Here is a 20,667-nt window from a genome sequence, read left to right on the forward strand (position 1 = left end):
CAGGCTGGCTTTGAACTCACAGAAATCCACATCCACCTCCCTCTGTCTCCCTGAGTGCTTGGATTACAGGCTTGCGCCACTGCACATGTGACCGACAAATTTTTTTTTTTCAACAGAAAAAGCATTGTTTTTCATTTGAAATTTAAAAAATTCTTTTGAAAGCCAGGCGTGATGGCATGCACCTTTAATCCCAGCACTCAGGCAAGCAGCAGCAGCAGGCAGATCTCTGAGTTGGAGGCCAGCCTGGTCTACAGAGCAAGTTCCAGGATAGCCAGGACTACTAAAAGAAACCCCTGTCTTCAGAAAAAAAAAAAAAAAAAAAAAAAGCCTTTTGAAAATTTGAAACTCCATATACCTTAGTATGTGTGGCTATACATAAAGTAAATAGCTAACTCTTAAGAAGAGCGTGCACTCTCTGTCCAGATGGCCCCGGTTTAGTCATCTGCACCCATGTCAGGTACAAGTCTAGCTCCGGGGGATGCCACGTCTTCTTCTGGTCTCACAGGTACCTGAGCACAGTAAGATGTGCTCACATAGACACATGCATACACATAAATGAAAGTAATAAAAATACATTTTTAAAAAATGCAGAGCTGACTAATTCATTTTACTTACTGTTTTCATTCTTTCTTTCTCTTTCTTTTTTGAGACAGGATTGTAGGTACTAGTTTATTTGGGGGTTCCTTAAAGCTTATATCTCTCTTCCACCCCCCTCCCAACCCCACGTGGGGGAAAAGGAAGGTTGTAAGGGAAAGGTTGTAATCCTCTTTACTTCTTCCTGCTGGGTAGGGCCCTAGGATTCTTTGGGGGGGGGCAATGCCAATGTCTGTCTTAGGAAATCCAGAAGTCCAGGTGACCAGCAAACAGCAAACACAGCAGCAGGACAAACCAGCAGCAAGCAGTCCTCCTCTGACTCCTCCAAGTGACTGCACTGTTTTCCTCGGGACGATCATAGTTATACCCCTCAAAGTCCTCAGAATTCAACTAATGCCAGCTGCCTCCACATGGGACAATTAATAGGTGTGGACAAACTAAAATCCCCCACTTGGGATTATAACAAAAGCATGTTTATATATCACAAACCAAAATGTCCACAATACAGGATCTCATTATGTAGCCTTGGCTGGTCTAGAACTCATTCTTTAGACCAGGCTGGCCTTGAGACCGGACTCCCTCTGCCTCCTTAGTGCTGGGACTAAGGATATGCACCACCACTGCCCAGCTTCATTGTTTTCTTGCAAGTGTATCTTTCTGTGCTTTGAGTCCTTGAATCTTAAAAATCTGTCATCTGTCGGCAGAAAACCTTGAACTTTGAATATAATGTTAAACCTGCTATTTACCTGCTGTGTGGCCCAGAACATTTCTTGACTTCTCTGTCTCTCCAGTAATCTCATTTCATAAAGGAACAGCAGTAGTCTGAGTTTGCTAAAGCTCTTGAAATTCAGAAGACATCAATGAAGGACTGAGTAAGGAAGTGTGTGATGTGGGGCCTTTTTCTTCCATCTCTCAAGATGTCCTCACTGTCCTCTCCACTGCCATGCTTCCCCGAACCTGTAACGCCTTCCCCACGTTAAGAAAAAGACTTGGTTTGGCTCTGTCCTCCCCTCCTTTTGGCTGACCATCGGCTGTGTTTGCAGTCCTTACATGCCAACCAACCTGCTGGCACGTGGCTTCCTGCCAAGTCTTCCATTCAAAATGCCTTCTATAAAGGTCACTCGCTAACACCGTTCCTTTAGCAATGCACAGGTGACATGGCAAAGGCTGGGATGACCTTGGAGAACTTCTGGGGTGCTGACAGACTGGGGACAAAGGCTCTGTGTACAGTAGATGGCTGGTAAATATGTCCTATCCTTCTCACGCCAATGGTTTCAAACCGTTCCTGGAACATTCCCCACCTACAATTCAGTATCAGTTTGTAGATTTTCTTTTCTTTTCTTTCTTTTTTGTTTTGTTTGTTTTTGTTTGAGATAGGGTTTCTCTGTGTAGCCCTGGCTGTCCTGGAACTTGCTCTGTAGACCAGGCTGGCCTGGAACTCAGAGATCCACCTGCCTCTGCCTCCAGAGTGCTGGGATTGAAAGTGTGGACCACCCCCGCCTAATTTGTAGATTTGAAATTGTTAGTTTGGAGTTGCTCCTTACATTAACTCCTTCCTTACATCTGGCAAGGAAGTTGCCCTTGAAAATGGACTACATCCCTCCCTTGGTTGACACTTCTGGTCGGAGGCGTCTTGTTTACCCGTTATTTGCTTCCTGTTCATTCTTCTCTGTCTTCTGCCTTTGTGGTAGCTGCTTGTTCTTGTTTGGGACTACCTGTACTGCATGTTTTAGCTCATTCCTAAAATGTGGGATTATGCATCCCGTTTTCCACAGAAGGATGGAGGTTCCCACTTGTCTCCGGAGGAGTTGCAGGCCTTCAGGTGGCTCATGGCCCCATCAGCAGCAACTGAGGTCAGTCTGGAGTGAGCCATGTCCAGTCAGCTGAGGTAGAGGCAGGGTGGTGGGAATCATAGTGTGCAGTGAGGCTCGAAGCTCAGTGGCTGGCAGGGGCCTGAGCATCTTCAGTTACCTTGCGCGCAGTGAGTGTTCAGGTCCTGTCAATGCTCCAGGAAGAGGTGCTTGTGAGCCAGGGTGCTCTGGCCCGTACCTGGCTCAACAGCAGGGCCAACAACATATTTATTATTTTGAAGCAGAAGCTGGGCGTGACGGCGCATGCCTTTAGTTCCAGCACTTGAGAGGCAGAGGCAGGTGGATTTCTGATTGATAGAATTCCAAGACAGCCCAAGACTACCCAGAGAAACCTAGTCTTGAAAAACCAACCAAACAAACAAACAAAAAAATTGAAGCTGAAGGTCAATGAGATAGCTCAGTGGTAAAGGTTTTAATCCATGTCAAAATAGACAGGGGAGAACCAACTCCATAAAGTTGTTCCCTGATTTCCACATGTGAGCACATGCTTGTACATGCACAAACACACACACACACACACACACACATATGCTGAGTTAAAAAGTATTTGTTGAGACTATAGAGCCTTGGCTATATAGCTGTTTTAATATATTTAATAAGGCCGTTCAATCACTTGTTCTAATTCCAGAACAAACAAGTTTATTGGCCCCAATGAAACCCTCACTCCCTTTCCTCCAGCCTTGGGACACTCGTCAACTCATCAACAAAGTGTTTGTGAACTTTTTAAAAATTTATGATTATTATTTTACTTTTCTTTTAAATCCCTCCTGTAAATAGAAACACACGTAATTAATTCTAGGCATTCGGCATCTAAGCATGTTCTGCAGTGCTGTGTTTGGAGTCTGTCATGCTAATTTTGTCTTAGCTCCTGCGCAGGAGGAACTGTAGTGTGCGAGCCTGAAGCCTGGAGCCGCCGGCGGGAAGGGAAGGACATCTTCCCTGCACCTCAGCAGCTGCAGGGCGGGCTGCTGGTGGGGTTGGAGCACACCGCACCGAGCTTCACCCACTCTAGGTGAGCGCATCACTTCCGAGCCTCTGCAGCATCCTCTGGCAGAGAGCCATGAGATGACGCAGCGAGTATTTATTGACTCAGGTCGGCAGTACTCTCCTGGGGCAGAGGAGACTTGCGGAGTGGAAACTAGCACAGCGGACATCCAGAAGCTGTAGGCCGCAGGCTTTTTTTTTTTTTTTTTTTTTTTAATTTGTTATTAGGGAAGGGTGCGTGCTATGGCGAGGATGTAGCGGCCAGAGGACACTTTGTGCAAGTACATTTTTACGTGGGTTTCAGGACCGAACTCAGGTAAACAGGCTTTGCACGGCAAGCTCCTTTTTCCGCTGATCTCTCCATCTCTCCTCTCTCTCCCTCTCCCCACCCCCTTCTGTCTCTTCCTCTCTCTGTATATCCTTGGCCATCCTGGAACTCGGGAGATCCACCTGCCTCTGCACCACCATTGCCCGGTGCTGAGCCATCTCTTCCGCACCTACTGGTGTTTTCAGTGCTGTGACTGTGGATTGCAGGAGGCTGGGAGCGAAGAAACCTACGGACTCCGAGGAGGCCCCAACAGCCAGAGAACCTCACTGGGGAGCTCGGGAAGGCGGAGTGACTAGCCAGAGACCCTCTAATCTCACACCAACGTAGCGGGCTGCTGACAGACCCTTCGAGTGTGCCGCCTACGCGGGCCGCGGCTCGCTCTGCAGCGTGATGGGTGGGGCCTCTTAGCGCCGCAGTAGAGGGGGCGGAGCCTCCTCCGCCCTCAAGGCTCTAGCCCAGCAGAGCAGAGGGCGGGGCCTGTGAAGGCCAACCCTCCCATGAGGCCCCACTAGCTAAGGGCGGGCGTGTGGGCGGAGCCTAGGGGGGCCCTCCCTTCAGGCCCCGCCCACCGCAGGATCTGCAGTGAAGGGGGCGGAGCTTGTGGAGGCCTGCTCTTCCCTCAGTCCCCTCGACCAAGGCCAACTTGGAAGCGCAGGGGCGGAACCTGAGGACGCACCGCCCTGCGCCGCGCCGGTGGTTGGGTAGGAGGAGGAGCCGGCGCTGGGTCTGCAGTGCAGCGCGGATGCGCGAGCTGGCGGCCAAGGCCCTGAGGTGCGGCCTGTCCCAGAGCGCTGAGCAAGCTGTCGCACCGCAGACAGGCCACGGCCGCCGCGGCACCCATTCCCGGGCCACACCATGAGGTCCGCGGGCCCCTCCTGAACTGCGGCTGCCGGCGCACGGGGCCTCGGGGAGCCGGGGCCATGCGCGGGCTGCGCTGACGATGCCGCCCGGCGCGCCCGCTCGCCTGGCGCTGGCCCTAGGCCTGGGCCTGTGGCTCGGAGCGCTGGCTGGAGACCCTGGGCGCGGCTGCGGGCCTTGCCCGCTCCCCTGCTTTTGCGGCCCGGCGCCCGACGCCGCCTGCCGCGTCAATTGCTCCGGCCGCTGGCTGCAGACGCTGGGGCCGAGTCTGCGCATCCCGGCTGACGCCACCGCGCTGTGAGTAGCTGCGCCGAAGCAGTGCAGGCGGGCAGGCGGTTGCCATGGCGGCGGGCGGCCTGGCTAGAGCATCACCGCTGGGTCCGGCGGGAGTGGGGCTGAGGTAGAGTCCTTCTAGACCGTTGCAGGGCTGTCGGCCGCAGGGCGTGGGCGCGGTCCCGAGTTCGGGCCGCTAGACGCAGCGGGGCCTGGCCGCTCCCAGGGCGAGGCTCCAGCAGGGATGTCGGGCCCGACTAAATAAGGAAAACCTTGGACCTCAGCCGGCGTGACCCAGAAGGGTAGCCAAAAATCCCGGTTTCTATGAAGACTGACGTCTTACGTTGCCGAGCTCCTCAAACAGGGGCTGCAACAGCGCTTGGGGCATAGTCGGAAGTTTCGGAATAAACGTTAATTAGAGACTAATTAAGATGCATCCCGGGATTGGGAATTTCAGTGGGGCTCAGAACTGGCATCTAGGGGAGGGGTCTAGACAGGGATTTGATGGATGTATTTATGCTTAAGGGACAAGAAGGTGGGTTCAGGGGCCTGCAGGCTGCTCTTGGCCGTGGATGACTGCTGGAGAAGTAGGGAGTAGAGGGCATGGTGGGAGTGGGCCGCTGGTAGGGCTGCGTATTTTTAGGAATTTAAGGAAGGAAATTTCCAGGACGGGTTAAAACATTTGAGACTGCCCCAGTTTTGCATTCTGGAACTAACAGGCAAATTTCACTGAGAGATCGCTTTGAACCAGGCTTAACGAGGCTCTTTTTAATAGATCATCACACTTAATTCTTAGTCTAATTCCCTGGAGGATGATAGAGCTAGACCCTTGTTTTACAGGTGATGAAACAGGCTTGGAGACGTGATGTAATGTGTTCAAGGTATCACATCATAGACATGGTCGCCTGTGGTTTGGGCCTTTTGCAGTGCTGGGGACCAGGGTTGAATCAAGAAGGGCGAGGAGAGCAGGGTTGTTTGTCTCAGGGCCTGCTGATTCCAGCCTCTTAGATTTCCTGGATACGCTAGCTAGCTAGCCACAGTAGTCCCTGCTGGAATCCCTTCAGGAGCTTTTTAGATGCCTGGAGCCATTAAAGTAGAACTGGGCCCTTTCACTGGGTTTTGTAACGCTCTTGGGTGACTCACCCAGCCTATCATTGTGCTCCTTAGCCACTGCAGCATTTGTAGTGCAGCTATCTCTGGAGATGGATCCCCTCTTGGTGTCTAGCAGAACCCACAGAACTGCATCATATGCCTCACCTTTTCTTTATGGATGCTATGAATGAGGGCACCTCTCTTTCTCTGCTGGCTGGCATCTCTGGTGGTCAGACCTAGGCCCTGCTGGCCTCTTAGGAGCAGGCTAGGAAATGCAAGATGAGGGTCTACAGTTCCGTTGGCTCTTTGTGCAGTAGTGAGGCTTGAGCTGTTACCCTGGGTTCTGGTACAAAGGGTTTTCTGAGAGCTGATAGCCTGGCCCAACCTGAGCTCATAGGGTTCTTAAGATGTTTGTTCCTCACATTGTGTGAGGAAGCGTCAGAATGGCCACATGTGGACTGCTGGATGAAGACTCCACATTTTTCTTCCCCAGCACGGCTTCTAAGTGGTTTATTGAGCTGTGAGAACCAGCAGATAGAAGCTGACGCCTCAGGGGCAGGTGTTGAGTTCCCCCTGCTGGTTCTGGAGGCCAGTTTGTGTCCCATAGGTTGTCCATGCTGCAGGCTACTGGAGATCAGATAGATAGATGGTTTTCTCTGAGGACAAAGGACACTGACAGCAGCCTTCAGGCCAGTGTTTAGGTGCCCAGTGAACATTGCCTTCTTTCTGACCATCATCAGGCCCTTCTGTATGTGTGTGGCTCCTTGGCAGGACAGTTGTATCCTGGAAACAGGACAGCTGGTCTTCTGAGCATAAAGCTTCCTAGCGTTTCTTGGCTTAAAACCATGCTGCTGCTTAAGAAAGGTGACATTACTGGTAGATTGCTTCTGCTTGACTGGCTTTGAGCTTTACTGTGGAGTATTTAAAACTCTGTTATTGTGAAAAGTATGGAAAACAAGAGTAATTGGCCTAGTGGTAGTGGTGCATGCCTTTAATCCCAGCATTCAGAAGATAGATGTAGGCAGACCTCTGTGGGTTCAAGGCCAGCCTGGTCTACAGTGTGAGTTCCAGGACTACAAAGAGAAACCCTTTCTCAAAAAAAAAAAAAAAAAAAGAAAAAAAAAAAGAAAAGAAAGAATAGGGTAATGAATCTCACCCTTTTTTTTGCCTGTCATTCCTGTCTTATACTTTGAGCCAAAGACCAGCATCTTATTCTTTTATTTGTGAATGTTTTGAGTCTATCATTACATCCAACACACACCTGAAATAGGGAATGCCTCCTTGGTGGGATTGGATGTTCATTGTGTATATTTTTTGTTTATCTCTCTTTTTAAAGTTTGTTTTGTTTTAGGTGTGTGTGTCTGGTTTTTTTTTGTTGTTGTTGTTGTTTTGTTTTGTTTTGTTTTGCTTTGCTTTTTTTGAGATGAGGTTTCTCTGTATATTCCTGGCTGTCTTGGAACTGCTGTGTAGACAAGGCTGGCCTAGAACTCACAGAGATCCACTTGCTTCTGCCGGTCAATTCTGGGACTAAGGCTGTGTGCCACTGTGCCCAGCTGCTTGGGATGTGTTTGTTTGTTTGTTTTTGTACTTTTTTGAGACAGAGTCTCTTGTAGCCCAGGCTGGCCGTGAACCTTCAGATCTTTGATCCTTCTACCCCAGTCGTTGTCTTCTTCCTCTCTTTCTTCTTCTTTTGAATTACAGGTGTGAGCTACCACACCCAGCCGGCCCAGTGTTCTTAATGCTGGAATTACAGATGTCTTCCACCGAGTCTGGCTCTGAAGTTTTGGTAATTTAAATTAGGGTCCAGATAAGGTCTACACAGTACAACTAGTTGATGGCCAGACTCTATCTAATAGTTAGACTTCACCGAGTTCTCTTTTTCTGCTTTTAACTTGTGGGAAAACTAACTCCTGCATCATTAGGTATTTGACTGACTGAGCTGTGACTGTAGAGCTCTTGCATGTCAGCCCTTGATGTCTCCAGCTCAGTTGTGGAGGGCCACACCTCTATCAGGTATCTGGTGCCTTTGTGGCCAGTGACTACAAGGCAGGACATTCTGTATTGAAGAAAGCTCTTTGGAACATCCACCTGGTACTAGGTATAAACTTTTTTGTCTTCAGATGTGGTTATTTTAGATATCATTTCTGGGTGACTGCTACACATTTAAAAATTTTGAGTTTGAGGCCAGCCTGGTCTGCATAGTAAGTTCCAGGACAACTGGAGCTATGTAGAGAGACCCTGTCTCAAAAAAAAAAAAAAAGTTAAGAAGGGAGGGCAAGTAGTATGATAGCTTATGCTTGTAGTCTCAACACTGGGGAAATTGTGACAGGAAGATTCTGGATTTGAGGTCAGCCTGGGCCACATACAGAAATATACATACATACATTACATACATACATATATATTTTAAAAACTCTAATTGTAAAAGAATTATGAATAGGTAAATCTATTGAGACAGAAAAGATTAACAGGCTGGTGAAGGTAGATGGCTAAGGACTGTGGGGCTTTTTATTGGAATGATGAAAACATGAGGTTATCACTGATGTTACACAGGCTTGTGAAGATACTAAAAATCATCAAGTTCTAAGTTTTGAAATGTGAACTTCATAGTATGCATTTTTTTGTCTGAATTTTGTTGTTGATGAAAGTAATTTTTAATTACAGCGACTAATAAATTTATACAAAGAAGTAAAGAGTTTGGTCATTGGGTCAGGTGTGGTAGCACACCCTTACCATCCTAATACTTGGAAGGCAAATGCAGGAGGATTGCTATAAATTTGGGTCCTGCTTGGTTTATATAAGGATACACTCCTCACTTCCATCTTGAGAGACACAAACAAACAAAAACCTCAAACCAAAAAAACCTTTAAGGAAACTATCCAGGAGATACACTCCTCCTCTGCGCCTTCATAGGCTTGTGATGGGTTTTTGTGTCTTTTCTGTCATTGTTGTCTTCCCATGGGGCTGTGGGATGGAGTCTCTTGGTTTCTTTGTATTGACTAGGAACCTGAGGATCCCAGATGTTAAAGTGCTTTTTAGAGTCATATCTGGTGTGTCGCCAAAGAAGTAATGTGGTCAGGATGTTTTATGGCTATCCCCCAAGACTGCACTCAGGCTGGTTAATAGATGGCAAGGAGTGGAAATGATAGGGCATTCTCTCTTGTGGGCCCAGGGACAGTTGCTGGGGATTGATAGGTTGTTAAGGTCCTTTCTCTCTAGTTTGTTTGTTTCTTTTTCTTTTCTTTGTTACTTTTTATTTTTATTTTTATTTTTAGTTTGTTTCTGGAGACAGGGTGAATGTAGTGAATGTAGCCCTGACTGTCCTGGAACCCACTCTGTAGACCAGGTTGGCCTTGAACTCAGAGGTCCACCTGACTCTGCCTCTTGAGTGCTGGGATTAAAGGAAAACACCACTGTGCCCTACTTCTCACCAGTATGTGCTCCCTGGGGGTTCCTATGCTTGTCCCCCCTACCCCAGTTCCCTTTTTCTGGAGGGAAGCATGGGGACTCAGCCTCATGTCCCAGCCCTTTCACTTCCCATGTGACCTTGCTCAGCGGCTCAGCCCTGAATCTCAAATTTCTTCCCTGTAAATAAAGTAAGCACCTTAAGGGATCCTACCTTAGGGTGGGTTGTGGGGCCTCAGAGGTGAGGGTTTGTGGTGCATGGTCAGGCTTGTGCTCTGGAGCCAATACTAACGCTACAGCTGTTTAAGTAGGTCCCCTTCTCCATCATTTCTGGCTGGCTATTCTCCTGTCCTTAAGTACCAGCTACCAGGAAATGTACCTGAAGACCGTCCTGCTGTGCTGCAGACAGAACATGAGAGCCTGAGTATGGAAAGTGTGCTCAGGCCAGATGCTGTACAGATAGAAGCAGCACAGGCCACCGAGAGCAGGCAAATTCCTGCTCATAACTCAACATCTAGATCAAGGAGACCAGAAGTTTGACCTCAGATGCCTTTAACACTAGGAGGATGCATGGGATCTACCCCTAGCCCAATAGCTCTCACCTCTCTGTGGAGTGTCGGGCATGTGTGGTGTGGTGGTATGAGTGTGATGAGGTTCGTGCTCCATTGCCCAGGCTGGTCTTGAATGGCCCCAAGAGATCCTCGTGGCTCAGCCTACCACATTTTGGGGCTATAGGCACGAACCAAGGATGCTGGGCTCTCTCTAGTTTTTGTTTAGTTTTTTGAGGCAAGTTCTTATTATGTAGCTCTGGCTGGCCTAGGGCTTGCTGTGAAGCTGTCTCAGCCTCCTGAGTGCTGAGGTTACAAGTATAAGCCGATTACACCCAGTTTCTTTGTTTTGCTTTTAAATTTATATTTGCTTTAAAATATTATTTTACTTTAATTTAATACTTTATTTATTTATTTATTGGTTTTGGAGACAGGGTTTCATTGCATAGCCCTGGCTGTTCTGAACTTGCTTTGTAGACCAGGCTGGCCTCGAACCCAAAGATCTGCCTGCTTCTACCTTCTGAGTGCTGGGATTAAAGGTGTTTGCCACCACACTCAACTCTAGATTTTATTATTTGTTTATTTATTTTTAAAGATTTATTTGTTTACTTTAGGTATATGAGTGCCCTATCTGCATGTATACTTGTCCAAAAGAGGGCATCAGATCCCAGTATAGATGGTTGTGAGCCACCGTGTGGTTGCCCGGAATTGAACTCAGTATCTCTGGAAGAGCAGATGTGAAGCAGTAAGGCTGTGCTGAGATAGCATGCTGTGGCATCTGCTGTCTTGGTATATACCTTATTCTCTAATTTGGGTGATTATGTGATGCTGCCCTGCATTCTGCTCCATGTGCCCAGTGCTGGGCTCTTGGGAGATTTTAGGAAAATCAAAATGTCTGTAAGCCTCAGTTTCCCCTTCCTGTTTTTGTTTTGAGGCAGAGCCTCACTAGATATGCCTGTGTAGCTTTGAGCTTGGCATCAGTTTTCCTGCTCAGTGCTCCAATACATGGGTCACCATGCTGGGCTTCCTCTTCTGGGTTCTTTAAAAGCACTCTGGTTTCTCCATCCAACAGTGGGCAAACAGAGTGTCTCCATGTGGGCTGCCTGCATAGCCTTCTTCTGCCATCCCTGACTGCCATTTTATGTCTCTCACTGAGTTATGCCTGACCTCACTAAACTTTCCCGGGACATAAGGGGCCATTCTGCTGCCTCCTTTATATTCTATCCCAAGGTATCTCTGCTGAGAGGGAGAGGAGCATAGCGACCCTGGCTCCTGAGGGAAAGCCTGGCTGGGGTTGAGTTTCAACTGAGGAAGCCATTTTGGATGGAGACACATTTTCCTTTCCGGAACATTGCGGTGGCCAACATCAGCAGCAGGAGCCCAGACAGCCGGCCCGCCTAGTGCTCTGGAATGAAAACACCCTACTTCTGCTGCCGTCTGGGGTGTTGGCTGTCTGGGTTCCATGCTTAGGCCTGGCCTGCCTCGGCTGTCCGTGTGGCTCCAGCTGGCCTGGTGTGGGTGCCACAGGGCGTGAGCAGTCTCTCTGAAGGACGAGATACAGCTGGAAAATGCAGCTCATGTCTTTTCTCGGAACACCTCGTTCTTTTTGGCTTGGCAGGAATCTTCTTCATAAAGAGCCCTTGTGATGCCCAGGCACTAATTGCCAAGGAGAGGGGTGTACTTGAGGGTCAAGGTAGGCAGTGCTTCCTCTCTCTGACTCTCCTTTGGGTTAAAAATCCTGGCAAAATGTGGTATCCCTAGTGCAGGTTGGGTCCTGTGGGGCCTCCTTGGAAAGAGCTTTATCCCTCTGGCACTGGCAGAAGACAGTTTCTCCTGGTTGCAGCCTTTAGGGTGAGAGTTACAGTAAAGGGCCTTGCTGCTAGAGAGGGCTCAAAGGTCCTGAGCCCCTGTATTGCTTCATTGCCGGGGTATTGAGTGGCCTTAGTGCCCCATACACATGGAGGTGAACAAACCTTCCACCCAACTGGTCGTGTTTACACGGGGACAGCGGCCAGCTCTTGGAACAGCTATTTCTTGGGCTAAGTTGGGCTGTTCCCTCAATATGAGGAGGGCCCACTGCCTAGCACATTTATTCTAGTTTTGGGGTCTGAGTCTTTGATTCCTGTCCATGCCTAAGTCCCACGAAAAATCTTAGGCAGGTCATGTCACCCCTAACATCTCATTATGGTGATATTTTAGTTGTGGAAGGACTCAGTACTTGTGACAAAGGGTTCTGTAAGGACGAAAAAAATCCTGCAGAACATCTTGTAACAATGTGGGGCCTCTTCTACTCCCCAGGCCCTGGGACTGTGAGGTCCTTCAGCCTGGCTGAGGGGCTCTTAACATGGGCATTTTCATTGCCTGAATCCTGGTATCCTCTTTCTCTTCTCTCTGAGACTGAGCTCCTTCCTGTGTGCCTAGTCCTGGTTTGGAGCCAGGTGAGATAGGTCTCAAGGTGCATGCAGAGTGATGGTAGGTATGGCTGGCCTCTCTGACCCATCATCTCCCTGGAAAAACAATTGGTATGGTCCAGAGACTGTCCCCTGTCCACATCGCCGCTTGTGTGCTGAGGTGCCTTTTTTCAACTCTCTCTCTTAAACTTGAATTCATTAATTTAAACATCATTTCCGGCCCTGGAAGCCAGCCTTGCTTGCCATAAATAGAAGGGAACAAAAAGCAAAGAGAACAAAAACAGAGTGAGGATATTAGACTTAACTGGCTCTGCTGCTAGGCTACGAAAGGCCCATTAGTGCTGAGAGGCACCCAGAGTGAGGCCAGCGGAGGAGCTTTGTCCCTCCACCCAGACCTAAGACTGTGCCCTCACCGTGGCTTCTATTTCCTTCTACCCTAGCTCTGGTTGGGGATGTTTACAGGAGTCATCCTTGCTGGTCGAGGGGACTCTGTTCTCCCAGAGAGGATGAAGCTGGGTCTTGGAGAAGGACTGGGGCCTTCCTCCTTACCATGCTGGACTAGCCTGCCAGAAGGAGGAGGCAGCTGGCTCCTGTGGAACGGGTTACATAACATCCACAGGCGGCCCCTCAGAGTTGTTCCCCCTGAGCCCTGTTTCCAGCATGGCGGCCAGCAATGGGCTGGGGGGTGGTGGCTGGCACTCACCCGCCTGTTGACCACATGCGTCTGGAATGTGCAGATGTTTCCTTTGGGGCTCTAGCTGGCCTTACATCCCCCCTACCCCTTTCATCTAGACTGAGGAGCGGGCACCTAGGCCACTCCTGACAGCAGAGGAGGAAACCGAGGCTGCTTGGCTGTTGATCTGGGTTGCAGCCTGTTGTGGGCAGCCTGTTGAGGGCCTCCTATTGCAGCTCTGGAACAGCACTTCAGCAGTGGTCCTCATAGCTGGCCCACCTTATAAGGGCGTGCAGTGTTTACAGTGACCCTCCTTGACCTTCACCTTTGCATAGACCTGCACACTTGCCTTTATACTCTTGCTGTCCTTTTTGCAGAGAGTTGCCTGAGATTACCTATTTTCCCTGTCTCACAGTATTACCCCAACTTGTGTAGCCTGTGTGTAGAGGTTCAGGGAGTTCCGTGTTCCTCTTTATTAGAGGAAAGTTGAGAGTCAGAAACAAGATGTCTCTTGTAGGGTGTGAGAGCCCATGGATACACTTGGGGAAGCTGGGTTCCCTCTTATTGGGCCAGGTAGCCACACAGAGGTGGCGGTATTGGGATATAAGTTGTCCTTGGCCCCTTGTCGCACCAGAGTATCTGATCTAGAAGGCAGGGTGCCCACTTGTATGGGGTATAGAAAGTCCTTCTTCAGCATTCTCAACGTAGTCACCCATTGTGGAACAGGAGGGGGGCAGCAGATAGGGCAAGCTGGATGTACTCCACATCTGTGTGGAGACTCAGGTTCTGTCTGTCCCGGTAGTACAGGCAGTATGAGGATGGCCTGCCAGACTGAGAGATCATATGGGCATTTGCCTGTCACTCCAGTGTGTAATCCCAGCTCAGGTCCCCTCTAGCCTTGACTGTGGGGGCTTCTGTAAGTTGTTGGCTTAGGTCTTAGAGGGACCAGAGTACTCAGTTGGCTCATGTCCTCTCAGGGTGTTCTAGCTAAGCTACTGGCTCACCTCCTCGTGGCAGCTAAGGGGCCAATGGTGCTGCCCCTAGCTTCTGTGTGCCTTCTGTCAGGATACCTTGTGCCTGCCTTTGTCTTGTCCCAGATCCTTACAAGGACTCCAAATATGGTTCCTGGGCATCAGATTATGGTGACATCATCTGGCAGGAAGTCAAGCCTTTGAAGATGGGGCTAGTCAGGTCTTGGCCATACTCTTAGAGCAGTGATGGCAACAACAGATGGAGACATGGAAAATTTCTGTTCAGGACCTCTGGGCAGGGACCTTGTGTGTCTCTTCACTGTTCCTCACATCCCCTCATACCACCGTGTCTGTTGGTGCTGTTCTCCAACCCCAGGAGTATGAGTTAAAGTCCTACCCAAGATGGCTTGTTAACTATGCTGCATTTGGGGAGCTTGGGTGAACAGAATCCCTATGGTCCTGTTTCTTTTCTGGGTTGTAGCCCAAGTCCAGGTGAGGGTTGGGGGGGAGTATCACAAAGCAGCCTCTGGGGCTGAAGAGATGGCTCAGAGGTTAAGAGCACTGGCTGCTCTTCCAGAGGTCCTGAGTTCAATTCCCAGCAACCACATGGTGGCTCACAACCATCTATTACGAGATCTGGTGCCCTCTTCTGGTGTGCAGAACATTGTGTACATAATGAATAAATAAATCTAAAAAACAAAACAAAACAAAAAAAAACCAAAAAAAAAAAAACAAAAACAAAGCAGCCTCTTGGGAAAGGAGCCTCAATGGTTTCCTTGAGCTTGGTCTCAGTGGAGGACCTAGTTGGATGAGTTGTTGAAGTGTTCTTAAATGAGGAGGGGTGCTGTACCCTGAGGCTGATGCCCTCACCGGATTTCTTAGGTGGCCCTAGCAACTAACACTCAGTGTGGCTTTCTGAGAGAATGAAATTTGGAGATACTAGCTTTCCTCTTCCTCCTCTAATCTTGGATCTTGGAGGCTGGGCTAGAAAGCTTCCATGTTAAGGGCAAATGTAAGAGTCTGCCTATGTTAGCCTCTGTTCCTGCCTCACCAGCCTTTCTAGGATCACTGTTGCTTAGTCTACATCCTGGTTAAGGATATAAATTTTTAGGAAGTAAAAATTTAGGTTTTTCTGTTGTCATCACGGTATCCACTGGAAAGGCTTTGCTTTGGTCTAATGGACATTTCCCCTAGCGTAACCATTGCCTCTCATGTGGCTTGGATAGAGGAGGTAAGATGAGTCTAGCAATGGATCAGAGTGGTATCTGGAAACATACTTAGGAATGGAGGCCAGACAAGGAAGACCCTGGCCTCTGTCTCAGCAACTGGATGGTCATGGCATCAAGTTCAGTCCTTTCTATGTCAATCCAAACTCTGTTCATTGGGATGGTTCCTGTTGATCTTTTGAGTGCTACTTCCATATGAAGGAAGGAAAACCCTTCCAGACGACTTGCTTTTCCTCTTGTAGACTGTCAAGGACAGTGGGGTAGCCGATACACAAGATTGCCATGTGTGCGTCCTGGACATTTCACATCCCGTAAAGTAGGAATTGGGGCTCTGTACCAGCTGCTTATGTTTTTGTTTTTTGTTTTTTTTATTTTTTGTTTATTTTTGAAACAGACTCTCTCTATAGCTCTGGCTGTCCTAGAACTAGTTCTGTAGACCAGGGTGGGCTCCAACCCTGACATCCACCTGCCTCTGCCTCCCAAGTAATGGGGTTAACGCTGTGCACCACTTCTGACAAGGAGCTTCCTCTTAGGTTTTCTCCGGTTCTGAATGGGATGAAGGGGATAAAAAACGACATTCTTGTGGGGAATGTGGGTCCCATGAAGTAGAGACTGTAGAGTGGTGCATAGACCTGAAGGGGCCCAGAAGTGTCCACTGAGTCAGGGTGATACAGAGTCTCCTGTCCCTGAAGCCTCAGTGAACATTGGAGTAAGTAGGTACAGAGAGCCTAAGAGGTGGGTGGATGAGGGTTACCAAAAATCTGGAGCTAGAGAGTAGGCAGGTTGTTGGATAGACCTTGACACTGGAAAGACCTAAAAGGGCCCAGCAGTTCCATTGTTACTTAGTTTCATGGGTGGAGCCTTATTATTAGAGTTGGGGCCTAGACTTCTGACATTAACACAATAACAGATTTAGTAAGATGAAAAGCATGATTGCATTGTTCTCATCAGTAGTTGTCAAGTTGTAATGAAAGTTCAACTTTTCCTTTTGATTGGAGTTGTTAGCTATTGAGCTACATCACTAGCTTAAAAGGAGTCCTTGGCATTTGCTGAATAGCTTATTCACAGGGTTTGCAGCGAGGCTGTGATTGGCCTGTGGTTAGTGGATTGGATGAAGTAATATTGCAATTCCAGGCTTAAGGTTTTGTTACTGTTTTGAGGCCTCTCACTACTACATTCCCGGAAGTCCTTCGTAGGCTCACTGTGTGTGCCTACCTCAGCCGCCTGTGCAGCTGTCACTCCAAATGTTTGCTCCAGCCTGCAGTTTGTTTTGTTTTGTTATTTTATCTGTGATCTTTTATGTAGAGGTTGCTTGTTTTGGAATGTAGTTGGGTCTGTTGATTTTTTTTGTTGTTGTTTATTTTGTTTTGAGAGGGAATCTCACTCTATAGCTCCCACTATTCTAGAACTTGTAGCAGTTTTCCTGCCTCAGCTTCCAAGTATGTGTGTTACCAGACCTGGCTATGTTTGGTCTTTAAAAAAACTGATTTTAAAATTATTAATTTATTTGTGTTTTGTGTGAGTCTGCCATGTATGTGCAAGAACCTAGAAGAGGGCTAGAGTTACAGTGGTTGTGAGCTGTCCAATGTGAGTGCTGGGAACCCACTATGGGTTCTCTAGAAGAGCAGCAAATTTTCTAGCTGCTGAGTCATTTTTTCAATACCATGTTTCTTGTCTTGTTGCTTTATTTCTGTTATTTCACAGGTTCATGCTTTGCAAATATATGTCTGTACCAGTGACAGCATGTGCTGGCTCCATCACAGGTTACAGATGGCTTGAGTTACAAGGCTTGTCTCTGTCTCTGTCTCTCTCTCTCTCTCTGTATGGGAGCAAAGGACAACTTTAGTTGTCCCTCCTTAGGAATACTGTCCAGCAGCTGGGTATGATGGCACATACCTTTAATCTCAGCAGTCAAGAGTGGTGGATCTCTGAGTTTGAGGTCAGCCTGGTCTTTGCAGTGAGTTGCAGGACAGCTTGGTGAGCTACATATTGAGACCCTGCTCAAAAAACAACAGAAGAAAACAAGGGATGCCATCCACCATATTTTAAGACAGGGGCTCTCATTAGTCTGGAGCTTGCATAATTAAGGCAATTACTGGATTATAGATATGCACTACCAACACTGGCTTTTTAATTGCAGATTCTGGGGGACCAAACTCAGGTCCCCAGCAAGCACTTTACAGACTGAGCTATCTCCCCATGTTCCAGGCCAGCATTTCTTAGTTCCTCTCACTAGAGAAACCTTCATAGCACAGTTTTTGAAGTCTGGGATGCCTTTCTTTACCTGTTTTCATATGTATTTGGTATGTTTGTGTGTGTTTGCATGTTTGCATATATGTACAGAGGCATGTAGAAAAGCCCAAGGTTGATGTTGGGAATCTTCCTTGGTCACTCTTCCATCTTATCCTTTGAGGCAAGATCTCTCAATTAAATCCAGTGCTTGACAATATGGCTAGTCTTAGTAGCCAGCATTTCTGAGAGGTCTGGGGATCTGAACTTCAGTCCTCTTGCTTCTGAGGCAAGTGCTCTAACAATTCTGAATTCCGGGTTTTTGATAATTGTATGTAAATCATCAGCATTGTGGTATTGGGTTATCCATACCATATTATCATTTGTATTATCTTTGTGCCCCGACTGAATATGGGGAACATCTTGAGGACCTTCTTCTACTACCAGCTGGGTTCCCTAGCCCTGGTGAACCCTGAGTCTTATGTAAAAGGTGTAAGGAGCCAGTTCCTGATTATGTGGGACCCTTCTGTTATACCGGAGGCAGCCCTAGCTCTCCTTTGGGAGAAGGGTTGTGGGGGCCACATGGAATTGTTATTAGTTCAGTTATTCTGTGTGGCCCTGCTGTGTAGTCCTCGGTACAGGGCTGAAGTGTTTGTAGATTTCTGAAGTCTGTAGCTCTTCTACCTCAATTTCTCAAATCTTTCATGAGAACAGCCCTCTTGTGGCCCATGGGAATGGGATGCGGTGGCTTGTGAGTGAGAAGCATAGCTTTGAGTGCTGGGAGATCCTGATGAGAATGAGGTATGCCCTCAACCAGCCCAGAACGCCTATTCTGACCATGATCACTTGTTCCTCAGAGACCTGTCCCACAACCTATTCCAGACGCTGGACATCGGGCTCCTGGTGAACCTTTCAGCACTAGCGGAGCTGTGAGTATCCCCTTCTGGATATGCCTGTCACACCAGAAATTACTCCGCGCAAGCAGGAAGAGCTACCTGTCACCAAAGGCTCACATCGCGCCCCCTCCTCCTTTCTTGCAGGGACATAAGCAACAATAGGATTTCTACATTAGAAGAAGGCGTGTTTGATAATTTATTTAATTTAAGTGAAATGTAAGTTTCTTTGTTTTTACTGGGTGTCAGTAACTGGACGCCTGTCCCCAACACCTCCTGTCTTCCTGTCCTGTTCCCTACCTACTCTCAGTTTTGAGAGCTGTGGACAGTGGGAGGCTAAACTGCACCCCTGTCGGTCTGGTGTCCTGTACCTGCCCCTCCCCTGCAGAAACCTGAGTGGGAATCCGTTTGAGTGCGACTGTGCTCTGGCGTGGTTGCCACGCTGGGCAAAGGAACGGCAGGCGCATGTGCTACAGTCTGAGGCAACCATATGCAGGGGGCCCATTCCACTGGCTGGCCAACCCGTCTTCAGTACCCCCTTATTGGACAATGCCTGTGGTGAGTGCAGGGGCATGGGGCAAGGAGACAGGGATGACATTTGTTGTTATTGGGTAGGAGCTACTAACCTGGTGGCAGCTGAAGCCCAGGGAAAGGCATACATGGGAGGATAGGGTCTAGAAGGTCTCTTTTGGGGGTGGGAGCTCTGACATGGAGTTTAAAGAGAGTTGGTGAGGAAAGAAGATGGAACCAGGAAAAGATAAACCCCTGGGACCAGTGTATCTGTCTGTCCCCAGGTGAGGAATATGTCGCCTGCCTCCCTGACAACAGCTCAGGTGCTGTGGCAGCAGTGCCCTTCTTCTTTGCCCATGAGGGACCACTGGAGCCTGAGGCCTGCAGTGCTTTCTGCTTCTCCGCTGGCGAGAGCCTTGCAGCCCTATCAGAACAGAACCAATGCCTCTGTGGGTCAGGCCAGCCCTCCAACACTTCTGCAGCCTGCTTATCCTGGTGTTCCAGCATCTTGCTGTCCCTCAACTCTGCCTGTCGGGGCCCCACCTTGCTCCAGCACATCTTTCCTGCCTCCCCAGGGGCTACCCTGGTGGAGCTCCATGGACCCCTGGCCTCTGGCCAGCCAGCAGACTTCTACATCACTTCCCCCTTGCCCATTAGCTCCACACGCTGGAACTTTGGAGATGACTCCCCTGAGATGGACATGGCTGGCCCTAATGCCACCCATTACTATGTACTACCTGGGAGCTATCACGTGACAGTTGTATTGGCCTTGGGAGCTGGCTCAGCTCTGCTGGAGACAGAGGTACAGGTAGAAGCAGCACCCACTGTCCTGGAGCTTGTGTGCCCATCCTCTGTACACAGTGACGAGAGCCTTGAACTTGGCATACGGCACCGTGGAGGCTCAGCCCTTGAGGTCACCTATAGCATCCTGGCCTTGGATAAAGAGCCTGCCCAAGGTGCCTACCGTGGTTCAGTCCTCATGCTTCCTCTTCTAAGCTGGGTTAGGGTGGAGCCTGGTGCTCCAGCCTCAGGCATACCTTGATGTCTTGTTCTTTGCTTACCGTCCTCTAGTGGTGCACCCACTCTGCCCCTCGGACACAGAGATCTTTCCTGGAAATGGGCACTGCTACCGCTTGGTGGCAGAGAAGGCACCCTGGCTGCAAGCCCAGGAGCAATGTCGGACCTGGGCCGGGGCTGCTTTGGCCATGGTGGACAGTCCTGCCATCCAGCACTTCCTGGTCTCCCAGGTTACCAGGTATCTGTCTCCAAACCCTGGCCAGACTAAAGTGGGTGGATGCTGTTCAGAATTCTGGGTGTGGGCAGAGCCTGAAGCCTGTAGAGGCACAGGAGGAGAGGTGGGGCAGCTGGACCTTGTGTCCTGCCCCACAGGAGGCATTTGCTGGCAGCTCTGTAAATGTAAAGGCGGATGTGGGTGGGGACAGCTTCGCTAAACATTTCTGGAAACTGTCACAGGTAGAGCTGGGTCTAGGTCCCCAGTCTTCTTGTCCCTGTAAGGGAAGGCCCTGGGTCCTGCTGATAGGACTAGTTCTTGGTCACCACTGTCTGTACTTCCTCCTTGTACTCCTGTGCTCACCACCCTTCTGTACACACACACACACACACTGTGACATGCTGTCCATCTGTGGAAAGTCTGTCAGGCTCCTATGCCCTGCCCAGGCTTGTATTGACCTATTCTGAGGTCCTACAATCTTCTGTGTCTGGGGTGGGTGGTAAGGGTACACTCCAGCTCTCTCAGGTGTCTGCTCCCTGAGTGGGGTGGGAACACCTATCTTCCCCCTGA

At 49.1% G+C, this 20,667-nt stretch overlaps 1 protein-coding gene across 9 annotated transcripts in view; it reads left to right on the top strand.

Annotated features, from left to right (window-relative positions):
- The first annotated feature begins 4,499 nt into the window (after positions 1-4,499).
- The window catches only part of Pkd1 (polycystin 1, transient receptor potential channel interacting), a 44,257-nt gene continuing 28,089 nt past the window's right edge, over positions 4,500-20,667 (top strand). For 8 of the 9 annotated variants that reach the window (XM_055604741.1, XM_055604743.1, XM_055604747.1 and 5 more), the window contains exons 1-6: positions 4,501-4,932; positions 18,321-18,392; positions 18,504-18,575; positions 18,745-18,914; positions 19,151-19,822; positions 19,938-20,121. In XM_055604741.1, coding sequence (XP_055460716.1) covers positions 4,718-4,932; positions 18,321-18,392; positions 18,504-18,575; positions 18,745-18,914; positions 19,151-19,822; positions 19,938-20,121 — 1,385 coding nt within the window. In that variant the 5' untranslated portion in view covers positions 4,501-4,717. Of the gene's footprint in view, positions 4,933-18,320; positions 18,393-18,503; positions 18,576-18,744; positions 18,915-19,150; positions 19,823-19,937; positions 20,122-20,667 lie in introns of all 9 variants that reach the window. The other variant, XM_055604749.1, reaches the window with a different exon arrangement.

This window comes from Psammomys obesus, unplaced genomic scaffold (genome assembly GCF_907164565.1).
Source record: "Psammomys obesus unplaced genomic scaffold, mPsaObe1.curated_primary_1811, whole genome shotgun sequence".
Lineage (NCBI taxonomy): Eukaryota > Metazoa > Chordata > Mammalia > Rodentia > Muridae > Psammomys > Psammomys obesus.